Source organism: Drosophila subpulchrella, unplaced genomic scaffold (genome assembly GCF_014743375.2).
Source record: "Drosophila subpulchrella strain 33 F10 #4 breed RU33 unplaced genomic scaffold, RU_Dsub_v1.1 Primary Assembly Seq16, whole genome shotgun sequence".
Taxonomy (NCBI): Eukaryota; Metazoa; Arthropoda; class Insecta; order Diptera; family Drosophilidae; genus Drosophila; species Drosophila subpulchrella.
In genome coordinates this window covers 3,499,541-3,523,692 of record NW_023665498.1, presented here as the reverse complement: position 1 = coordinate 3,523,692, position 24,152 = coordinate 3,499,541, and the positions used below count along the sequence as shown (strand labels likewise).

Here is a 24,152-nt window from a genome sequence, read left to right as displayed (position 1 = left end):
ATCCATTCTTGGAAATGGTTACTCCATTTTTGTCAAATTTGATCGACATTCCTGCCTCTTGTAGGCGCTTCACAGACATCAAGTTTCCAGCAGCCTGCTCGGAAAACAGCACATCCTCCAGCGTTATTTCGTGGTCATTGCGCAAACGCACAATGCCACGCTTAGATGCGTAAATATATTCGCCTTGCTTGGCCACAGCGATCTTCAGCGGCGGCACCAATTCCACACTATCGATGTACAGCGACTCATCATTTATCAGATGATCACTTGCACCGAAATCAAGAATAAATCCACAATTATCTACCGCGGGGTTTTCTTGCACTTCTTTTACCATGAATGCAATGCCTTGTGATGTTGCGGTTTTAGCTTGTTTATCGTAATTTGTATTATCTTTATTTCTTTCATTTAGAATTCTTTTATATTGGTAGCAATCCAATATTGGTAGCAATTTAATGTGTCCCTCCTTGTCACAGTGGTGACATCTAACCCTATTTTTAAAATTTCCCTTAAATGTTTTCTTTTGTTAAGTTACACGATTTTTAAATGAATTGTTTTTATTGTAGTTTTTATTTTGAATTATCGTGTTTAAAGCTTTCCTACTAGTGTCATTATGATCCTGGTCTAACAATCTATTCTTAACAAATGCTAATTTTAAATTATCCTCTGATAATGTCTCTATTGCTGTAATGACACCATCGTAAGCCGAAGGCAATGTAATCAACAAATGAGACACTTTATCCATCTCTTCTATTTTTTTTTGCACCTGCGGCCAACAACTCACTTATAAATTCATCAAAAATAGTAAAGTGGGCACTAGGGACATTTCACTCGATAGCTTAAGAGAAAGCAAGCGTTTGCGAACTGCCAACTGCGATGCCAGACTTTTTCGTTCATATACAGCGTCCAAATTTCCAAGAATTTGGCGCGCAGTTATATCGCTTGTAGCAAAGTTCAAAAACGAATCGCTTAGGTACTCTATTAACGTACTTTTTGCACAACGCTCTGCCTTCTTCCACTGTTCATCCACTTTCTCAGGTATATCTTCATCAATGACCCTAAGTACATCCAGTTCGGTCAATAGAGCCCTAATTCTAAATTTCCAAATTGAGTACTTCTCGCCATCGAATGGCTTTATATTTCGTTTTGCCATGTCCATTTTACTGTAGCTATACACACGCGGAACTCAACTCAATGTAAATTCACAAGAAATCTCAATTTCACAAGAACTCTTAATTTCACAAGAACTAGAAATTTCTAAGAAATTGAAACAAGACTTTTATATATAAACTGTTTCACAAATCGATTGTTCTTTTAGGCATGGACTGGGCCCATAACCTATTGTTATTGTTGTTTTATGTTCCCAATAATTACGCAGAAAGAACTATGTTTTATGTTTTATGTTTTATTTCACCGCAACACCAGCACCACAACTTAACTCAAGAAGATGTCACATGAAAAGAGAAAGGAGAACGATCAGTGTGACCAAAGGCTACGCTTTCATTAATGCCTAAAATGTATAATAGTAAAATGGTATTTCTGTATAGGAATAGGGGTATTCCTATTTTTGGATTCGACAGCCTGGCCGGCAAGCGAGGAACATCTTCGCGATCTACCCGAACAAAGACACGTCAACTTGATTAGCTCGGCTGCGATGGATATTTCAAGTAACAGCAAGTACCCAAATTCCTTTGGAAAACTTCAGCGTGTATTTGCTTATATACATCGGTTCATCTCTCTTCGGAACAAGGATTGTCCTCGACGAGTTGGACCTCTCACCGGACAAGATTTAATTGATGTCTCGCGTATTCTTATAAAGGGAATTCAGCGGAGCCATTCGTTTCCATAATTCGTTTCCAGAGCCAGACGTAACTCATCTCAAGGCTACTCGTTTCAATATATGGCAACAATTGGACCAGATGCAGCAAAACTTTTGGAGGAAATGGAGCACAGAATATTTGTCCTTGTTGCAAGAAAGGAGTAAGTGGAAGTCTGGACAAGCCAACATAAGAGTGGGTGACGTCGTAATGCTGAAGGATGAAAATCTGCCACCCCATAAATGGCATATGGGACGCGTCGAGGAGGTTATATCTGGACAGGATGGCATCATCACAGTTGCTATGGTTCGAACCGCACCGAGTCTTGCCAAGAGGGCCGTTGCCAAACTAGCTGTTCTGCCCTTAGAAACTGAGTTGGTTGAAAGCGGATCCCTTCCAACAGGGGGAGGATGATCGGAGCAGAACCAAAGCTAAATTGCTTAAATGTAAATGCTAATGTTTGTTTTGCCATAAATGTGTAAATATTGAATTATGCGAAAGAAGCCCACAGTACTTAAAGCTTTTACATGCCAGAGATTTCGAGCCTCTCTCGTTATCTCGTTTATCTATTATCTTAGGTTATATGATAAAAACACCAAAGCTTTAATTTGTTTCATATTATTTTCCCACCAATTTTCCGATCGATCAATTTTGATAAAATTTAATTCGAAACTCAAAACTAGTTAAAAATTGTTATTTCTAAGCTTAGGAGGTTATTTGTTAAACAAGAAAGGAAGTTAACTTCGGCAAGCCGAAGTTTGTATACCCTTGCAGCTATAATTATTAAATTTAAAGACACAAAAAATGATAATCCCAATAGTATAAGATAATATGTCAAAAAACACCGAAGCTATTTGTTTCATATTATTTTCCCACCAATTTTCCGATCGTTCCTATGGCAGCTATATGATATAGTCGTCCGATTTTGATAAAATTAAATTCGAAATTAAGAACTAATTAAAAAATGTTATTTCCAAGCGTAGGAGGTTATATGTTGAAAAACACCGAAGCTATAATTTGTTTCATATTATTTTTCCACCAATTTTCCGATCGTTCCTATGGCAGCTATATGAAATAGTCGTCCGATTTTGATAAAATTTAATTCGAAATTCAAAACTAATTAAAAAATGGTATTTTCCATGCATAGGAGGTTATATGTTAAAAATCAGCAAATATATAATTTATTTAAATTTTTTTCCGATTATTCCTATGGGAGCTATAAGATATAGTTGTCCGATCCGGCTGGTTCCGACTGATATACTACCCGCAAAAGATATAAGACTTTTGGGAAAGTTTCAGCCCGATAGCTTTAAAACTGAGAGACTAGTTTTCGTAGAAACGGATTGACAGACGGACATGGCTAGATCGACTCGTCTAGTCATGCTGATCAAGAATATATATACTTTATGGGGTTGAAAACTTAAATGTTTTGATGCAAAAAGTTTCTTCAAACAAAAATAATAGTAACTGCAAAAAGAATTTTTCAAAAATTATTTTGCTTATATCTTTTATGATTTTTTGAAAATGTTTAAAAACATGAACTTGAGCCAAATTTTTTCTTACAAATTTTTGCCGACGTTGTCAAAAAATCATAAAAAATTCTTTTTGCAGTTACAATTATTTTGGTTTGAAGAAACTTTTTGCACCAAAAAATTTAAGTATTCAAGTCGACGAAAAAAGTTTAAAAAGTATATGTTTACACAAATTCGTCCTTTTCAATAAGTACCGAATGAGTTAAGAAATGTATTGTATCATTCAAACGGCATTTAAATTACCTTTCCATTGATGCCAAAGTTTACAAGAAGTAAGTTCAAATTATATATTTAACTATTGTTTTGTCAAAATACTTATGCCGACCACTGTACTTTATGGGGTCGGAAACGTCTCCTTCACTGCGTTGCAAACTTCTGACTGAAATCAATATACCCTCTGCAAGGGTATAAAAATATGATTTTTGGTGTGGATAGTCCCAATTACCTTCATATTCTATAATTTAAAACAATTATATCCTCTTCGTACCCAATGTAGTGGAAAGGGTGAAAAAGGCCACCGTGGCGCTATATGCATCCAAGACGATGCTTAGCAGCACATGGGCCTGTCACCTGCTCTGATGCACTGGATCTACATCTCCGTGGTGCGTCCGACTCTGCTGTATGGAGCCTTAGTGTTGTGGCAAGTCATTAAAAAGACGACCTACACCAATTTTATGGCGAGGACTCAACGGCAGGCACTAGTCTACATAACGGGGGCGCTGAGGTCAACCCCAACTAAAGCTCTAAAAACGATCCTCGGAATCGACCCCATAGATATCCACACTCAACTGAGTGCAGGAAACGCAGCACAACGTCTAGTTGCATCAGGTAACATGACGAGGCAAAGTTTCGGTCATAGTTTGATCGGTCGAAGCATGAATAACAAAACGGACTACATGATCCCCAGAACGTGCCCGGAGGTTAAAACAACCTCGCTCATGGGCCCAGACGACTGGAAAACGAGTCGAGACCAGACTCAACACCTCAACATATACACAGACGGCTCTAAGATGGAAGGGGGAGTAGGTGCGGGCTTATACTGTGCGGACCCTGAAATAAGGATGCCTTATAAGCTACCCAGCGACTGCAGCATATTCCAGGCAGATGTCTTTGCCATAAGAAAAGCAGCAGAAGTGGCTCAAAATATAAACTGACCACATGATTTGGTCAACTTGTTCGTGGACAGCCAAGCGGCGATAAGATCCATGCAGTCTTAACAGTCAGTTCCAAAAATGTAATTGCTAGCAGGGAGACACTAGACAAGACGACAAAGTCAGTGCGGATCTATTGGGTTCCCAGCCACCAGGGCATCGATGGCAACGAGAAAGCTGAAGTTCTTGCAAAGGAGGGCGTAGAGCTGACGAACGACAGAACGGAGAACGTGCCTATTTCCTTCCGAACGTCCTGGAGAAACTGGCGGAAACGCGAACAAAAAGCAGATCGAGGAATACCAAAACTTACCGAATCTCAAGAATTATGTGCAAAGAGCGCAACGATAAACTCAGCCACTATGTACTGCATCTACCACGGAAAGACTGCAGACTGTTAATGGGAGTCCTTAAAGGCCACTGTCTGGCCGCATCACACGCAACCACACTCGGAATACTCGACACACCGCAATGCGATGAATGGGGGCTTTCGAAACCCTGAAACATCTTATCTGCAATTGCTCACGACCAAAAAGACGATACCTCGGTGCTTCAGTACTGGCATCACTAGGAGACGCCTCCAGCAGGAAACCAGGCGAACTTCTTACCTTCACCAAAAACACCTCGATCCTTGTGGACAAAAAAACCTCTTAACTCCTCTCAAGGTTCATACACATCTACCGGACAACTAATGGCCATATTGACCTATGCGTGGCCCCGTGAGGTCCGTCCGGGTTAACCCAACCTAACCTAACCTCTTCGGTACTCTTATATTTCGTGTTTCCCCAAAACCTTTTAAAATAACATTTGTACCCTCTGCAAGGGTATACAAATGAATAACCGTCGAAAACTTGAGTTACAAACGAATCGATTCTTTTGGAGCAGTTGTTATTTTAGCTTGACATTAAGTGCGCTAAAGTCAATTTAAACTCAACTTAAACTTATTTTTAGGCCATTATGTCTTGCCCGTAACTCGATAAACTAGTAACTCGACTTACTTTAAGCTACATATCAAAATATAAACAAGGAATTACGCTATACATCGACTATCAGATACCCGTTACTCAGCTAAAGGGACAAAAGGGATATAGAGATATGCAAGCAGCAAAGCGAGACTGAAATGCGCCACTTACCCCTGATCTCAATATATGGTTATGTGGGCGGTAGACAGATTTCAGCGTTATGGGCGTTAGAATGGGCGTGGCAAATTTTTTGGGTCTATCGATAGGTATTGACGAGACTAATACATTTCAGCAAAAAAATTTTCTAGCATGAAAATTGTAGGCGCCAAAGGTTTGGGTGGTTTGTGGGCGTTAGAGTAGGCGTGGCAAACTTTTTTTTTTGGTCAATCGATAGGTATTGAGGAGACTAATACATTTCAGTTAAAATTTTTTATCTAGCATAAAAATTTTGGGCGCCATAGGCTTGAGCGATTTGTGGGCGTTAGCGTGGGCGTGGCACCTTGCTGAAACAAACTTGCTCTGTGTAGCTAAGGTTAGGTAGGAGTGGTTGGAGACTAAATATTAGTCCCCTCACTTAGGCCACAATGGGCCCCTTGTGATACCACATGATCTCTGAAAGATCCGTTTCCCTACCTCATGGGTTATCTTCCTTCGCGAAGTATTCTGTTCTTCTCAAGAAACATAGTAGTTTTTGAATGCTTTCGTCCTGAATGGCCGCAAGGTTCGGAAGTGTGTAGCTACCTAGGGTTTGAAAGCGCTTTAGGTTATGCGCTGGGCAGAAGCATAGGATGTGTTCGATGCTCTCCTCTTCGTCTATCTCTTTGCAGCTGCGGCAGAAGTCGTGGTTACTTAGACCCAGCCTTATCGCATGAGTCCCTATAAGACAGTGGCCCGTGAGGGCATTTAGGAGAGTGGAGATGTCCTCCCTGCTACATTGTAGGAGAGTTTTTGTTCTTTTCGTGTTGTAGTTTGGCCATGTGAGTCTAGAATTATGGCATGTTGAGATTGAGTTCCAACGGTTGTTGGAAAGAGTATACAATCTCTGCCTGAGATGGAGCTTGCAGGTAGCCATGGGCATCCCTACCGTGTCCTTATCACGAAGGATATCGGCGGTTGTCCCCTGTCTTGCTAGCTCATCTGCTATGCAGTTGCCCTCAATGTTGCGGTGCCCAGGCACCCAGATGAGGTTGATTCTCAGATGAGTGGCCATCTCGTTAAGAGACTTGCGGCATTCAGAGATTGTTTTTGAGCTCGTTGTGTAGGAGTCGAGGGCCCTGAGGGGAGCTTGACTATCCGAGAAGATGAAGATATCAATGTCTTTATGTACAGACGTGTTCAGGTGGGTAGTGGCTTCCTGAATTGCCATCACTTCCGCTTGGAAAACACTACAGTGGTCTGGTAGGCGGAATGAGACTTTTATGTCTAGTTCAGGGGAAAAGACTCCCCCACCTGTTTGGGAGTTAAGCTTGGAGCCGTCCGTGTATATGTTGACGGCGTTTTCGAATTGATGTGGGAGGTTGTCCCAGTCTGAACGGGTGGGTATATAAATTTTGTATCTTCTTTCGAAGTTGACTATGGGTGGGACGTAGTCTGTATTACGTGGTAGGGGTGAATGTTTTGATAGTATATTGGAGTGACCCGTGGAGCCTGTTGTCCATGCCGCTGCTTCACGGAGCCTCAGCGCTGTTGCAGATGCCCAGCTTTTGGCAAGTAGGTCCAGTGATTGGAGATCGAGAATTGTGTTTAGTGCCTCAGTGGCGGTAGTGCGCAGCGCCCCACTGATGCAGAGATCTGCGCTCCTTTGGATCTTGTGAAGGATCCGGAGGTTGCAGTTCTTATCTAGAGAAGGCCACCAAACGATGTTTCTGTCTGGATGCCTCCGCAGTAGATTCTATGCTACTGCAGAAGTTAGCCCAGGCTCTTCGTTTTGATATTCTTATTTCCTTTTTGTATAGGCTTAGTTTTGTATGATATAAATTCCAGGAGGATTCGCTATTGTTGTATTTAGCTTTATTGAAGTAAGTTCTACACTCTCTGTTAAGGTTCGCCAGGGTTGGGTTCCACCATGGGGGTTTGTGCTTTGTTTTGACTGTTCTACTTGGGTAAGCCCTTTTTAAGGCCTCACCGCAGATATCAGTAAAAGTGTTAACTAGGTTATCTAATTCTTGACGGTTGCGTATGCGTGTCGGGGGAGCGTGTAGGTTCCTGTTGAGGAGATTTTTGTAGTATCCCCAGTTGGTTAATCTTAGATTAGTGATGTTCTCGGCGGGAGGATAGTCTAGACTTATTGTAAATTCTATATAACGGTGGTCTGAGAATGAGTGTTCGATCCCCACCTTCCACGCTTCTAGTTGGTTAAGTAGGGGATCAGATATTAGAGTAATATCTAGTACTTCCCTCCTATTTCTAGTGATGAAAGTTGGGTCATTACCTTTGTTGCAGATGAATAGATTTGATTGAAGGAGATAGTCGTAGAGTAACTCACCCCTTTCGTTGGTGTTTGTACTTCCCCATTGTGTGTGGTGTGAGTTAGCGTCCCCACCCAGGATGAGTTCCTTAGATGAGTGAGTGCGTATAAGTTGTTGTGTAGTGGTGTTTGGTAGTGGCCCTTCGTAGTCGTGAGCCAGATAGAATGATGCTATGGTGTGATGGGTGTGTTCGTTTAGCTCCAGTCTGACCGTGGTAAGGTCGCCTTCGCTAAACTGTGGAATAAGAAATGTATTAAAGTGTGTCTTTGTAAGAATGCAGGTTCTGGTTTTACCCTTGTCTTGGTGTAAAATAGCTTGTATAGGGGGGTTGATAAGCCACAGATGTTGTTACCAACAATCCATGGCTCTTGAATGAGGACTACGTCTATGTTGCCTGTTGCCAGGCGGGTGAGGAGGGCAGCGGATGCTGCCTTGCTGTGGTGCAGATTAATTTGCAGAAACTGCACCATCTTTGGGACTGGGGTCGGGCTGGGTACCCTCCGCTTCCTCCGCTATGTCCTGGAGAACAGAGCGCCCTGGTCGGGTTGTGTCCTGGGTGCACAGCTGTTTAAGGCTCTCCGTCAGCTCCGAGTCGGTTGACACGTAGCCGGTGAGGGTGGCCTCTTCGTGATCTGGTTCGTCGTCGCTCGGGGGTTCGTACGACGCACAGGCAGCCAGGTTGTCTGCCGCTATCTTATCGGTGTCATATATGCGTAGCTGCACCTTATCGAACCCGTAGTTCACTCTGTGTTGTTGGGCTGCGAGGGGTTCCAAGCAGGCCTGGTTCAGGAGGATAACCACGCTCATGGTGACTCGCTCGGTTTTCTCCACCTTGACCACCTTCCAACCGTCTGTTGGAAGTTTTGGGTTGAAACTGGTCAGCAGGCTGAGTATAGCCTCTGGTTCCGATGGTTCCGACGGCAGCCACACCCTCGCTCTCGGTCGAGACGGGATGTCTGCAGCCTCACAAACTGCCAGCTTGGCCCCGGGGGAGACCTCGCCGACTTTGGTAATTGCAGCCTTGTAGAGTGCTGCCGATCTCTCGTCTTCGCAGGCGATCAACTTTACATTGCCCTGGTACCACCCTGCATCTGTGCAATCGGGTGGCGGGCCTGGGTTTTCGTCCAGCACTTTCAAGGGCCCGTCTAACCAGACCCCATTGGTTTCTTGGGATCCTACCGCCTACATCGCTCTGGTCGATGACACCAATGATCTTCCGATCCTTTACCACTTCCGCAAAGGATCTCGACCATGTGCCGCGGTTGGTTACCTTAGCCTTCTTGCTCGCTGGCTGAGCTGACTCCATCGACCTCTCTTGCTTGTTGCTGTTGCTGGTAGTCATAGCGATGTCGAAGTCTGGGATAATTGCCTTTGCCCAGGCTATGTCCTCTTGGATTTTCAGGTAATCCAATTTCGATGTCTGATCCTCACGTATCGGATCGGTGACCAGCCGTTTGAGGATCCTATAAGCCTTCTTTCTTTCAAGAGGTCCTGCCTGGTTAGGTGGTACCCTCTTAAACTCCTTTGCCCTGGTACTCACCACGAGACCGGCTTTAGCGCTCCCCTCAGGTTGGAGTGGCTGGTTAGCCACACCTACGCTGGTGGGAGGCTTGGGCTTGTCGCTATGGCGAGTTGGGCTTAGCCGGCTGCGATGTTCGCTGGCCTTGGCAGGGGTGGACGTCACATGGACTGGGGTGGTCAGAGCCGTGATCTTGCTCTTTCTCTCGTCGTTGGTTGCGACTTCCGACTTTATAAGAGTGTCGGGCTCTTGTCTTGTGCAGTCTTTTGGTTTTCTATTTGTTAAATTCTCCATGTTAATTCCCACGAGCTGCGGAGAAAGGACAGGTCCACCCGGGCAGAGACCCGCCGTACCCGGGTAAGGCTGAGCTCACCGTTTGAGACTGAGTTATTTGATGACTCGGGCTCCCAGCCAGATTGACTCTCGGCACGGAACGAGTGACACCTTAGTCCAGCCCGGGGTGAGATGAGTTGTGTGGGTAGGGAGAGGTAGGTTCAAAGAGTGTGGAAAGGGGGTGTGTGTGAGCTATTTGTCGGAGGCGGCAGCACAAGCGTGACGTCGGTACTGCTACGGCGCAGATACCCGCTGACTGTCCGGGGCTACTTATTTGCGCTTCGTGTTGGGGGCTTGGCGGTAGCCGGGCCGTGTCCAACTTCCACGCTTATTCGTAGCTACCCTGGAGAACCAGGGCGCTCGCTATCCGCAACCTGCGACCCGTTCGGTAGCCTTCAGCTCGGCGCCCTCAGAGCCATCCCACTAGCTCTTTGGCCGAGCTCTGCGTAAGTAGCTCAGGAATCTGCATGCCAAATCCCAATAGCCTAGCTCTCATAGTTTCCGATATCTCAGCGTTCATCCGGACGGACAAAAAGACGGACATGGCTAGATCGACCTGGCTAGTGATCCTGCTCAAGAATATATATACTTTATGGGGTTACATACTTTCCGACGAATCTAGTATACCCTTTTACTCTACGAGTAACGGATGTAATTATATACCACAACTTTTTACATTAAACAAACTAAGCATCTAGTCACAGCGGTTCGAAAGATTGCTCTTTTGTTTAAATTTTCTCTTCAATTTGCATAGTTTTCACAGTTCAGCAATTCAATACCCATTTTGTCTGTGATATACATTTTATATTTTATATAAAACAAGGAAGAACGCTATAGTCGAGTACCTCGACTATCAGATACCCGTTACTCAGCTAAAGGGACCAAAGGAAAATGGAGATATGCAAGCAGCAAATGCGCCACCTACCGGCGGTAGACAGATTTAAGCGTTGTGGGCATTAGAGTGGGCGTGGCAAAGTTTTTTTTAAATCAATCGATAGGTATTGACGAGACCAATACATTTAAGTTAAAATTTTTTATCTAGCACGAAAATTGTGGGCGCCACAGGCTTGGGCGGTTTGTGGGCGTTAGAGTGGGCGTGGCAAACTTTTTTTTAAATCAATCGATAGGTATTGACGAGACCAATACATTTCCGTTTTAACTTTTGATCTACCATGAAAATTGTGAGCGCCACTGACTTGGGCGGTTTGTGGGCGTTGGAGTGGGCGTGGCATATTCGCGTAATAAACTTGCGCTGCGCTCAAGCCTACGGAATCTAAATCTGAAATCTCGTTTCTCTATCTTTGATATTTTCCGAGATATCCGCGTTCAAATTTACGATTTTTTGAAGTTTGTGGGCGGTTTGTGGGCGTTAAAGTGGGCGTGGCAAACTATTTTTTAGGTCAGTCGGTAGGTATTGATGAGAACAATACATTTCAGTTAAAATTTTTGTTCTAGCATTAAAACTGTAGGAGCCACAGTTTTGGGCGGTTTGTGGGCGTTAGAGTGGGCGTGGCACTCTTTTGAAACAAACTTGCGCTGCGCAGGAATCTCAGGAATCTGCATGCCTAATCCCAGTATTGTAGCTCTTATAGTTTCCAAGATCTCAGCGTTCATACGGACAGACGGACAGACGGACAGACGGACATGGCTAGATCGACTCGGCTAGTGATCCTGATCAAGAATATATATACTTTATGGGGTCGGAAACGCTTCCTTCTGCCTGTTACATACTTTCCGACGAATCTAGTATACCCTTTTACTCTACGAGTAACGGGTATAATAAGTGTATTGCAAAATTCAAGGTGGTAAATTTGAAGCAACTGTAATTAACTGCTCAAATGACAAAACCATGCTAATGAAATTGCGCGACAAATTAAATTGTGAGTATTGAAATTTGTACTGCTTCATTTTCCTCAACATTATAATTTAATTTGACAAACCTGTCGATGAATTCGCGCCAGATTATTCAAGTTCTACAATTTAAAAATGGCCAAAAGCTTACCCACACACATTTGTATATACTTCATATTTTTTAGAGTTTGTGTTAATTTAATAGTTTATTTCAATATTCAAATATGTGCAATACTATATTTTTAAAATTAAATTTACATTTTTTAGTTTTAATCATCTTAATTTGTTTTACAAGGGATCTAAAAGTATGTTTTTTATCCCTAATAGTTTTGTAAGAGACACAAAATAATGTCATTTTTATTTTTAGCCGACACCTAAACACTCCAAAAGTAATCTACAGTTGACTCGACAGGCACATCCTTCGTATCACACAAGGCTTACAACCATGAAGGTGAAACCCTTAAATAATGACAGTATACCATCGAATTATTTATTCGTATTTCAGTAAGAATGTTTGATTTGTTTGTAAGCCTAAATTTTATAAACCATTTTCTTCCTCTAAATCTTAGAAAAAGTGCGCAAAAGTGCACTTTTATACTAACCCAGCTCAATGAGAACTAAATACACTACAAGATTAAAAAGGTTTCACAGGTGGAAACAGCTGGAATCACTTTGTAGCTTCATTTAAAAATACAAATTAACTTAAAGATTTAGTTTTTTTGAGGATAGAACTAGAACACGAATATACGAGCACCACAATCAATAAATACAATGTCAAGGTCACAAACACAAGTTACGAGTCCCTCTGATTGGATGGAATTTAAAAAACTTCAGTGCTTTGTTTAGTTTTACACTTTTTGACAATTTAAGCTATTAAGAATAATAGGCGATTTTCCAGCGCTGCCACCTCGTTGAAATAAAAACAGGCTTTCACAGCTGATAACTTAACCGTGGTGCGCACTGTTAAACTTTTCTGTTAGTAACATTAGATATTGATATTATCCTGATGCATTCTGATAAACAAAACCAATTTTTAACGACTTTTAAAAATTGGGTTTTGTTCAAAATAAGTGGTAAAATTCTTGAGTGACTTGAGTCACCCTGTACGCCACTTTCAGCTCATTTTTCTGTTGCCCAACACCTTTTTCTATTATCCGTCATTGTCGCTCATTCGTCGATGTGAGCAGAAATACAATTTAATAAACACAACGCATCGCAACGCAGCCAGTGAAGAATAATTTCTAATAAATATATATAGTCGCCGATCGCAACCGAAGCGTTTTATTAAAGTATTCAAAGCTTCGTGCTGGCACGTTACATTTTTATTAAATTTTAAAGTTTCTTATGTCGCTAATTCTATTGAAATCTTGCAAAAAGTTGTGAAATTAACTTTGCAAAAGTATGCAAAAGAAAGCATATAGTGGCACTCTTCACTCTTTCGTGACGCCTAAACGGTATTGACTCGTAGAAAAAAAAGTTAATGGAAAAAATTAATCAAGCCCACAATTCGACGCCAAGACCAGGTGTGAGTCCAGACACCGATGAGGACCACCTGGATCCACTAAGTGAAAATGAGGACGATACTGTAATAGAAAGGGACAAGGAACAGCAATTGCAGTCGAATCGAATTATGCAAAAATTAAATGCCACGAGCGAAGAGTTTGATGACTTTAAGAAGAAAGTAAATTCTTTGGTTTCTAAAGCTGATAAACAGGGCAGTGAACAACCCGCTAATGGCGCACAGGGCGGTATTCATGGCCTGGTGTCCTCGCACGCAGGGCTACATCATGGAGCAGCTTCATCGCCTTCGGGTGTCGCACAGGGCGGTATCTATGGCCTAGCTTCCTCATATGGAGGATTGCATCCTGGAATTGCTTCTTCAACCAGCAGTTCATCGCATTCAGGTGTCGCACAGGGCGGCATCTATGGCCTAGCTTCCTCATATGGAGGATAGCATCCTGGAATTGCTTCATACAATAGCAGCGCACTGACTTCTGGTGCCGCACAGGGCGGCATTCATGGTCTGGTGTCCTCACAAGGAGGACTGCGTCCCGATGCTGCTACTCTTAGCAGCTATACTCCGACTTCTGGTGCCGCACAGGGCGGCATACATGGCCAGAATTTTTCACACGGAGAATTTCATCCCACCGATACATTTGACACCACACAGGGTGGTCGACAACTCAATTTTCAAAATGACCCTATAAAAGGTGAGTCTGTTTTTTGATATGCTGGGCTGGGGTTGTGGCGAATTCGAAATGGGTGATAGTCAGAATTTTTTGAAGGGAAGAATAAAAGATCTACCCAATTTCCATGGACTGCCAATATTTAAAAGTATGTTTGTTGAGACAACTCTCGCATACAAGTACTCCGATTTGGAAAATTTACTCCGACTGCTGAAGAGTTTAAAAGGTGTTGCCAGGGAAGAGGTGGCAGCAATTTTAATAAATCAAGTTAATGTCAATTATATAATGAAGCGCCTACAGTTAAAGTATGGACAATCAGGACTGCTTAGTTGGAAAAGGTATCTGAAATACAGCAGATCTCAGAAAACAATCTGGACAAAATAATATAATTTGCAGCAAAGGTATGAAACCTGATCATATTTCTTAAATCGGCTAACGCCTTGCAGCATTATATAGTTTTAAATAAGTAAGCTACCCACGCGAACTCGTATAGAATGGACAACATATGCATCAGGTATCCAACCCTATGCTGATCTAGGACATTTTGGTTCGTGGATAGATAAAATTGCAATGGATATATCACAAGATTCTCTTACAACTGCATCAAGTAGGCCAAACTCCAGGCATGAGAAAGGCTCAAATCAAAAGACGGTGATGCAGATAACCAAGGAATCGTCTAAGGATACAGGGAAAATTAAATGAAAATTAATAAAAAATTACGTAAATAATAGGTGGTTAATGTTCAAGAAACTTAAAGTGTGCTTTGGATGTCTTCGACAGGGGCATAACCTAACCGTGTGCAAGAATAAACGTATTTGTAAGGACGAAAACTGTAAATCGTTTCACAATTACATGCTACATCAGGATAAGAAGCAAGTGGATATAAAAAGTTCGACAGAAACAGATAAAGATCAACAAGAATGTAGTCCAGCAAAAATTCTCACAGTCAGGAACAGCACATCGATGCTTATATTTAAGGTTCTGCCAATTGAGGTTACTGGGCCAAATAGATCAAGTATTTGCCTTTATAGATGATGCAGAGGACATCATTAATAGATCCATATTTGGCAGAAATGCTTGTTGTGACTGGAGACGCACAAAAAATGACCCTTAACTGGATATGAAATCACAAAAAAGTAATTCCAACGATAATATGTCAGCTTAAGGTTCGAACAATAGAAGGTGCAACAAATTGGTTGCCCTTATCAGGTAGCACAGTTCCGCCTTTGGAACTGCCTGTACAATCACTTGATATCAGGGAATAAAACTAGAACCAGAACCGGAACCGATAACCGAAATAAACCGATTCGTAATAGAGAACCGGAACCGGTACCGGTACCAAAACCAACATTAAATTTAGAACTGATTACCGTATTTCTGCTACCGGTACGGTTTTGGTACTTTAATAGATTCGTAAAAACTCCATAATAAAAATACTGGAATCTGCATATGAGGTCCCACTTTCTGCCTTGGCGCTTTTTCCCTGTCTCTTTTCAGCATATGTGCATCTTATGAAAGAAAATGTCTGAGCAGGTTGTAAATCCGGAATTTTTGGAGCATTTCTACGCGGTCTTGTATTATATATGGAGAAAAGAGATAACTAGTCCCAACGAATACTTCAGCCGTCTCCTTTCATCAAGCTTCATTCTAGAAGTTAAACAGAATTTCATGTGAAGCAGCTAAGAAAAGTGAAAAATGCCTCGACCAAAAACGAATCCTCACCGAAATTATTTCTCCTTTGACATTTTATCAAACACGAGCACGTGCCTAATCAAAAAAAAAGATGTGAATTATGGGCATCAAATTAAAGTAAGTATAAAAATAAACTGCTTACTTACTTACATATGTATGTATGCACATAATTTGTATGCATTTTGTAGGGTAATCATGGAACTAATTTGTCAAAGCATATACAGCAATCTCATAACTCATTGATAATTGAAACTGAGAAGCAAAGGAGTAGCAGCAACCAAACAATTACTAAGACAAATAGTGTGCCTACTAAAACGATTCTGGATTTCATAAAACCAATTGTCCGTGTGTCCATTACAAGGGAGGAAATACAAAATGCATGTGCTTTGCTGTGTACAGTTGATGGAAGACCATTTTCTTTGATGAACGACATCGGATTTAGGCGGATTCTGAATCCGTTAATTCAAGGATTAGACTGTGAAAACTTTATTAATCCTTAAAACGTCCGTGATGATGTTGTAGCCAAATCAGAGAAGCTCGTCGAAAAAATAAAAGAAGAAACTAAAGGAAAAATGATCGCACTTAAAATCGACGGCTTGACTCATCTGAATCGATCGTTTATTGGTGTGTGTGCCTAAAAAATAAATCTTATAAAAATATAATGCTTTAACAAATTATTTTGCAATTTAGGAGTAAACATACAATTTATTTCTGATGGACATCTTCTCCTGCGCACATTGGCAACTGAAGCAATGTTTGCCTGCCATACTGCTGCAAATTTAAAAGACACCATCCTTTTTGTTTTAAATCGATTCGAGATCAGTTCCCAGCAAATTTATTTTTGCACCACTGATAATGAACGGAATATGGTCAAGTTTGAGGAACTTGTAAGTAACAAAAGCATTCCGGAGGACTTATACGATGACTCTTCATACGAGAATGAAACCGATGTCGACATCGACTTGTCTTTTATGAATAACGTTGTTATTAAAAATAAGTGCATAAGTATGAAACTACAAAATATTTATAAACGGCTTATATACTTGATATTTTATTACTTATTTAATTTTAGGTATTCGTTGTGCAGCACATACTATTCAGTTGGCGGTCAATGCAGTACTTAAAGACAAAAATTGTTCGAAAACCATTGGTTTTGCCAGGATCTTGGTCAAAAAATTACGAACACCAACCATGTCTTACACTATAAAGGAGAAAAAACTAAGAAAACCGCCCATTGATTGTCCTACGCGTTGGAGCTCGTCCTACAAAATGTTAGCGTATTTGGTAGAAGATGCAGTATACCATTTTTTCTCAGCCTATGCAGTGGCTAATTCCGATTTATATCTGGATCAAAAAGTTTGGGATTCAATTCGCGAAATTGTAAGCCTATTAGAGCCATCTGAGGTTGCCACAACGAAACTTCAAAGCCAAAATTTGGTTTTCGGAGACTGTTTGCTCAGGAAGCAGGAGTAAATATGCAACTTCGCGAACCCACTGGTTTTATTTAAAACATTGCTTAGCCGTCATCTATGTAAATTGTGCGTTTATTTCAAGAGCTTTTCTATTCAACAATGTTACCAACTCCCTCGTTTCAGATCTTCCCTATTACATTGGTATCTTCCCTATTACATTATGGTAATCTAGTATTATTTTTAATCTAGTATGTTGTTGCATGATCGTTGCTTGCCGACTTGTAGGGGGTAATTTATTAGCGATTATCAGCTGTGCTACGCCCCTGCTCGCAGCTTTCGATAGTCGGCATCGCAACGACCATAGAAAACAAAACAAACAGTGAGATGACCAAACATCGCCCGCGTTATAGCGCTGTAGGCCTTCAATTAATGGGAAGAGGTGCCAGATGATGTACTGATCGTTTGTATCCGCCTTGCTTGGATTTTACTAGAGCAACGCGCACCTTGCCATCCGATCCGTGCGTTACTTCGGTGACTCTGCCGAGCAGCCACTTCTGGGGCGGTAAATTGTCCTCTTTGATGACGACGATGGTTCATGGTAGAAGGTTGGCCGATTCCTTTGTCCACTTAACTCTTTGCTGCAGCCCCGCTATGTAGTCACGGGACCAGTCGGGAATTAGGTCGTCGTCCGGATGAGGAGGTGCCAATCCTGGGGGTAGAGCAGCGAGCGTGGTGCCTACCAGAAAGTGGGCTGGAGTTATAGCCTCTCCGTCGTTAGGGCTGCTGCTGTCAGCTACTAGAGGACGCGAGTTAAGCACTGCTTCCACTTCAACCAGGATCGTCTGGACTTCGTCCTCCTTCAGCAAGGCGTTTCCGACGGCCCTCAAAAAGAGGTGTTTGGCGGACTTGACGGCGGCTTCCCATAGGCCCCCAAAATAAGGCGACCGGGGCGGAATGAAGACGAACTCAACCTGGTGATGGACGCCGTATGTTCCCAGTGTGCTGCGGACATCGGAGGCCATCTCCTAAAGCAGCCGTGAGGAACCAACAAAATTGGTTCGATAGAGCGGGCCGCGCCGCCCAACAAATCTGCTGAGACAGAGGATAAATGAGTTAGAAGTGAGATCCTTCAATAGTTCTAGGTGAACCGCTTTCGTTTAAAAACATATGAATACTGCGACATACATTTTTAAAGCTGCCTTGCCACGCACTCCTAGCGACACTCGGGTTGGACCGAAGAGATCGACTCCGCTTATTCTAAAGGGTCGACTGATTCTGACGCGGTCAAGAGGCAGGTTTCCCATTATTTGCGACATTAACCGTGGCTTATACCGGAAACAGTGCGTGCATCGGCGCACAACAGCACTGCACTCGCGTCGTGCATTGATCAACCAAATTGTCTGCCGAAGCAGGCCGACTAGGGCTCGTGGTCCTGCATGGCAACTAGCATAGTGCAGGTGCTCGATGTACAATTTGACAAAACGATTCCCTTTAGGCATTAATATTGGGAATTTGGCACTGGGTTCTAGATCCGCGTGCGCTAGTCGACCGCCCACCCACACCAATGTTAAAGTACGGCTCCCGAAAGTTTCGTTGCTGATAAATGGGCTAAGTTTTTGGTAAGAACTGGGTAATGGCAAATTTTTCTTTAATTTATTGAATTCGCCTGCAAACGATTCACGCTGAACAGCCTACGCGATATAAGAGAACGAAAAACTAAGCTCGGTGGATGCTAGGACGTGGTCGTTCCACAATTTCCAGGCCCTGCCGTAAACAAAACGAAAGATAAATGTTGTAATTCTCACAACCTTCACATAGGAAGAAGAATTTTCAACTACTTGTAGCAGCGGATGATTTGAGACGACAGCAACCGTATGGGCGATTACTGGCGGTTTCATTTCGAGTTGGCTTTCGAGGGGCGTGTCAGCCAAGTGCTGATTAACTGGCCAATGAGTCGAGTCCATGGACAAAAACGAAGGGCCTTCAAACCATAGCGTCGTATCGAGATCTTTGACCGTAGTCCCTCGAGAGGGTAGGTCCGCTGGATTGAAGTTAATCGGGACGTGTCGCCAGACTGCAGTTGGAGCCAGTTCGTGACAGATGAGTGCGCAACCAAAAGAGAACAACTTCAGAATCCGACCACATAGTAACCTGATCGACGCGGTAAAGATTAAGCGTTAGCACATCACTCCATAACTTCGCTAAGAGGTGAGCCGCACAGAGTTATAGTCGTGGAATACTAAGTCTATTGATCGGTGCTACCCTGGATTTGGCTGTTAGCAACCTAACTTTTATCCCCTCTGAGGTCACTGACCTTACTTACAGACAACAACCGTAAGCATCTTCTGACGCGTCCGCAAATCCGTGGATTTGATAAGTGCCGCCAAACTGAGTTCCGACATGCCGAGGGATGTTTAACGTTTCTAAATCTGTAAAGCAAGATAACACCGTCTTCCAACGATGCAGTACGTCGGCGGGTATTTCGTCGTCCCATCCAATTTGTAGCGACCAGAGTTTTTGAATTAATATCTTTGCAAGGGTAACGATAGGGCAAATGAGTCCTAACGGATGGAACAGCCGCGCTGCAAATGAAAGCATGGATCGCTTTGTGGGTGGGTCTTCAAGCTGTAGATTATGAGCGTTGAATTTGAACGTATCCTGTTTTGGACTCCAAGTGAGACCCAAAGTTTTCGTATCGGCGTCTTCTCCAATAAGGACTTCTGACTCGGCGACCTGTCGTTCGTTGGGGGTACAATTCGACGCCCACTTAGCCAAGACGACCCCTGCGGAATCAAAAATCTCTGTGATTTCCCCTCGCAATATCCTTAACTCACGGATGGAATCGACCCCTGTTAACAAGTCATCGACGTAAAAATCATTTGCTAGAGCCTGTGAAGCTAAGGGAAGAGAATCGGAGTAGATCTCGCTAAGCTGCTTCAAACACCGTATTGCAAGGAAGGGATCACTTGCCGTACCATACGTAACGGTGTTAAGCCGATAAATTTGTAGAGGGTCTTGCTGGGTCTCACGCCATACAAATAACTGGAACTTTCTATGGGCCTCGTCTAATACCACTTGTCTGTACATTTTAGTAATGTCTGCCGACATAGCAAATTTATGGAACCGGAATTTAAGCAGCGTGGCATACAGGCAAGGCTGAATTGTTGACCCTACCAAAAGAATTTCATTCAATGAAATTTGGGAGGTGGTTTTGCATGACGCGTCGAATACGACTCTTAATTTAGTCGAAGAGCTTTCAGGTCGGAGAACGCTCTGATACGGTATAAAATAATGAGGCTCGTTGGGTATCCTATTATCTGTAGCCTCCATGTGACCGAGAGCTAAGTATTCCTTCATAAACTGGATATACAACGAATGATTTGTTGGGTTCCCTTTCATACGCCGTTCTAAGGACAGAAACCGTCGACGTGCAGTTTCATACGAGGAACCGAGACACGAAGGACTCGATTTGAAAGGCAGGCTAACTACAAATTTTCCTGTAGAGTCACGCGAGACGGTGCTAGCAAACGATTTTTCACTCAACACTTGATCAGGGGTATAGAGCTGCGATTTTGTTAAATCGGGTATTCTTTCAATTTCCCAGAACTTCCTTAGCGTGTGATCCAAATTGTTGTCCTCAGTAGCTACTAGAGTGGAGTACGAGATACATCGTGCGGGCGGATTTTCTTTATAGGTCCCTGACGCGACCCAGCCAAAGACAGTATTTTGTAGAGTTGGACCTGATGCTTGTGACGTATTTGTCCTTCCCTAAGCAAGTCGAAAAACAACTCAGCGCCGATCAGCATGTCGACGCGTTTGGGCTTGTAAAAGTAAGGGTCTGCTAAGGAGATATCATTACGAATCCAATCGGAAGATATTGCGGTTGCTTCTGGACGATACCCTGAGATCGACGGTAAAATTATGCATTCAACTGCCGCTTCGAAGGAGTTTAATCGCGACCCAATTGTCGTCTGGACTCCGAAGCTAGCTAAACACGCGGAATTCCCAATGCCTGAGAATTTAGCCTCATGCCGGTACCGTTTTAATTGCAGATTATTTACTAATTCCTCCGTAATAAAATTAACCTGTGACCCTGAGTCTAGCAAAATCCTAGCGCACAGCTTGGCTCCTGACTGACTTTGAACCTCGACAAGGGCCGTTGCAAGTAAGACGTGATCTACCTTTTGGGGCATAGGCTGACTAACCGAGGCACTTAGTGACTGTTGGGCTACCTGATTGTCAATAGGCGATGACAATTGATTGCCTGACGGTACTTGGGAGGTTGAGGTATACCGATGCAGAAGTGTGTGATGAGCCTTCGTACAAATTCGACAACGAGATGACTGGCATGTTGCGACACTATGTCCTCTGCGTAGACAATTGATGCAAAGTGGTGCATTCTTTGCGAACTTGAACTGAGCTTCTACCGAGATATTAGCGTAAGATGTACAACTCTGAATCTGTCCCTGTTTGGGAACTTTTCTGCCTGTCGTGGATTCCTCAGCCGCTAAGTGTTGGTATCGTTTATTAAGCGCCTCTGAGCAATCTTTCCATAACGGAATAGAATCGTAACTAAGTTGCTCTTCCCATCGCGACCGCGTTTTGGGATCTACTCTAGACATGGCGATGTGAATTATCATTGCGTTGGCGAGAGTTTTCTCGTTGCCGAGCGAGAGAAGAGATTCATATATAGCAGTTACAGTGTCGATAAGGGATTGTAACGCCGAGGCGGATGGCGCTTGCATTGTTGGGATTTCAAACAATCGAGAGATACTTTTAAAGTATATTAGGCACGGATTATCATAAACCCTGACCAAGGCCGCATGGGCCTTTGCGTAATTTGCTTCTGTGATCTGGTAAGCCTTTACTGTTCCTAAGGCTTCCTTCTCTAAGCAGGATAACAGATGATTAAACTTTTTTAACATTTGATAGAGATTCGTCATCGTGAACTAAGCTGTTAAATAAACCTATAAAGTTTTTGAACTCGGCATAGTTGCCGTCGAATTTTGGGAGTTTCATTTGTGGTAGTATTCTGCTGTGACTTGCTGAAGAATTTAAACTACTATTATTTGCGAAGGTAGAATGATTTCTTTCTCCTTCGGGCCGGTTACAATTTAACATTAATAATGCCTTTGCGGATACACATAATTCTTCTAACTCCTCTCTACATGCTAATTCATTATTAATTGCCTCTAATTGTTGTTGCAACTCGAACGCCTTTTCGATGTATCCATTTAAAATACCTAAACGACATTCCATTTCGCACGCATTAGGGGGAGTTACTTGACCACGAACTGTGGCCTCAATTCTAATTATATGATTCTTATTCCGCTCAAGCTGTTCCAACAATTCGTTTGTGTCGTCCTCCGCTGAGGGAGTTCTGCCAAAACGTTTCCGACTTCCACCCATTGTGACTAGCAACTTCCCGTTTTTAGATTATTTCTAACAAGCAAATGCCAATGCAATGCTGCTGGTAGCGATAGAATGTCTGCACTGTCCCACCGTACTAAAATTCTCAGCTAGGCTATGCGCGATTGGAGCAAGGAAGGCGAAAAGACCGACACAACCAAAGAGCGCGCGAAGATTGGGGCAAGGCAGATTAAGCAAGACCGAATGTGTGTGTATGTGACTAAAAGCCAAGTGAATTATGATATGTGTTTGTGCAAGTGATGGAAATAAAGTTTCCATATATTTACGTAGGCCACTTTACCATATACAATGCGGATCGCTGTACAGGCGCTCCTGCGATGAGATTGCGATTGGGATGTACTTCTCGGTGTTTCCGACGAGGTTAAGTTGAAGCCCGCTGATGCTCTCCTGTGACGAAATGGAGGTTAGGGACGCAGCCGATGTGCGCTCCCTCTACGATGATGTATGTGGGGCTCACCACTCTCCGGGTGCTCCAGCGACGAAAGACGACGTTCTATTGCACCTCTCTATGGGTGCCGACGAGATTGTGGCGAGGAGATGGACGCAGCCGATGTGCGCTCCCTCTACGCCGAGATGTAAGTGGGTACTGCGCTCCGGCTGTGCGGGCGCTCCAACGACGAAAGATAAAATTAAAGTTGTGAGGAGTTGAATAACTCCCCACAAATAGAAACAGCAGCAGATGGCCGGCCGCTTGCCAGATACGCGGCGAATTCGCGTAGTAACGGCGCGGCGAGGAGAGCGAGAGAGTTTGGAGACCAACGAAGGAGAGCGAGAGAGTTTGGAGACCAATGAAGGAGAGCGAGAGAGTTTGGAGACCGAGGATGGAGATCGAAAGAGAGTGGAGACTTCGCGGGCAAGGCAAGAGTGCCGTGTGCAAAAGCGGGTAACGGGACTCCATCGGACTTTGGACTCTCCCGTGAACTTTGGACCGGGAGAGGAAGTGCCACATCTCGGCGGTGGAGCGGCACACAGGCGTGCCACAAGCATCACGGGAATCAGCGGGATGGCAGCAGTGGGCGGAGCATCGATTGGAAGCGGTACGGGAACGACAAGTGGGTCATCCAGGAGGCACGGACTTTGGTCCCAGAGTTGAGAGATCCAGCGGGCCGTGCGCAAAAGGGAAATAACGGTTCCCGGAGGCCCTATATAAGGCCGCAGAGCGCTGGCAGCTGGATCAGTCGATCACAAGGAGTCAAACCGTCAAGATCACTCAGATACCAAAGTGAACAATCAAACAACCAAATAATCTACAAGGGAGCAGCAGCAAGTCGAGTCGCCAGAGAAGCAGCGCCGTGGGAGCCTACAAGGAGCGAGATTGCTACGTCGAGACGTTCGGGATTGGGATACCAGGAATCTCCGAATTGAGACGCAGGTAGCTGAGATCCAGAGGGCGTCACACGGCTAGGTCAAGGCGGTCGTTTAACTTTATCCACAAAGTCCTGGCGTTACGCCTGGAGAGAGTATAACCAGCCAGAAGGGAGAGCGGTCGATCGGTACGGTCTCGAGTGGAATTGTCCAGGAGAGCCCTACAGATTGGACTTGCGAGGTCCCGGAGCGGCGTGCCCGAACCCCAAATATAACAAGCCAGAAGGGAGAGCGGTCGATCGGTACGGTCTCGAGTGGAATTGTCCAGGAGAGCCCTACAGATTCGACTTGCGAGGTCCCGGAGCGGCGTGCCCGAACCCCGAGTACCAAAAGCCACGCGGAAACGTCCAGGACCAAAAGCAAAAGGGTGAGGCTAGGGTGGAACGTTCGTTTACACTAGGCGTGGAAGCGAAGTAAAGCGCGACGCAGCTTCCTGGCGT

At 43.7% G+C, this 24,152-nt stretch overlaps 2 protein-coding genes across 2 annotated transcripts in view; both read right to left on the bottom strand.

Moving 5' to 3' along the window:
• The window catches only part of LOC119559041 (dnaJ homolog subfamily C member 16), a 326,244-nt gene that overhangs the window by 105,190 nt on the left and 196,902 nt on the right, over positions 1-24,152 (bottom strand). The gene's annotated exons all lie outside the window — the stretch shown is intronic.
• Positions 17,197-22,975, bottom strand: LOC119559031. The gene is made up of 2 exons (XM_037872160.1): positions 22,628-22,975; positions 17,197-18,006 (listed from the first exon to the last, which is right to left on the bottom strand). The coding sequence occupies exon 2, from the start codon at positions 17,937-17,939 to the stop codon at positions 17,511-17,513; it is 429 nt and encodes a 142-aa protein (XP_037728088.1). The 5' UTR covers positions 17,940-18,006; positions 22,628-22,975; the 3' UTR covers positions 17,197-17,510.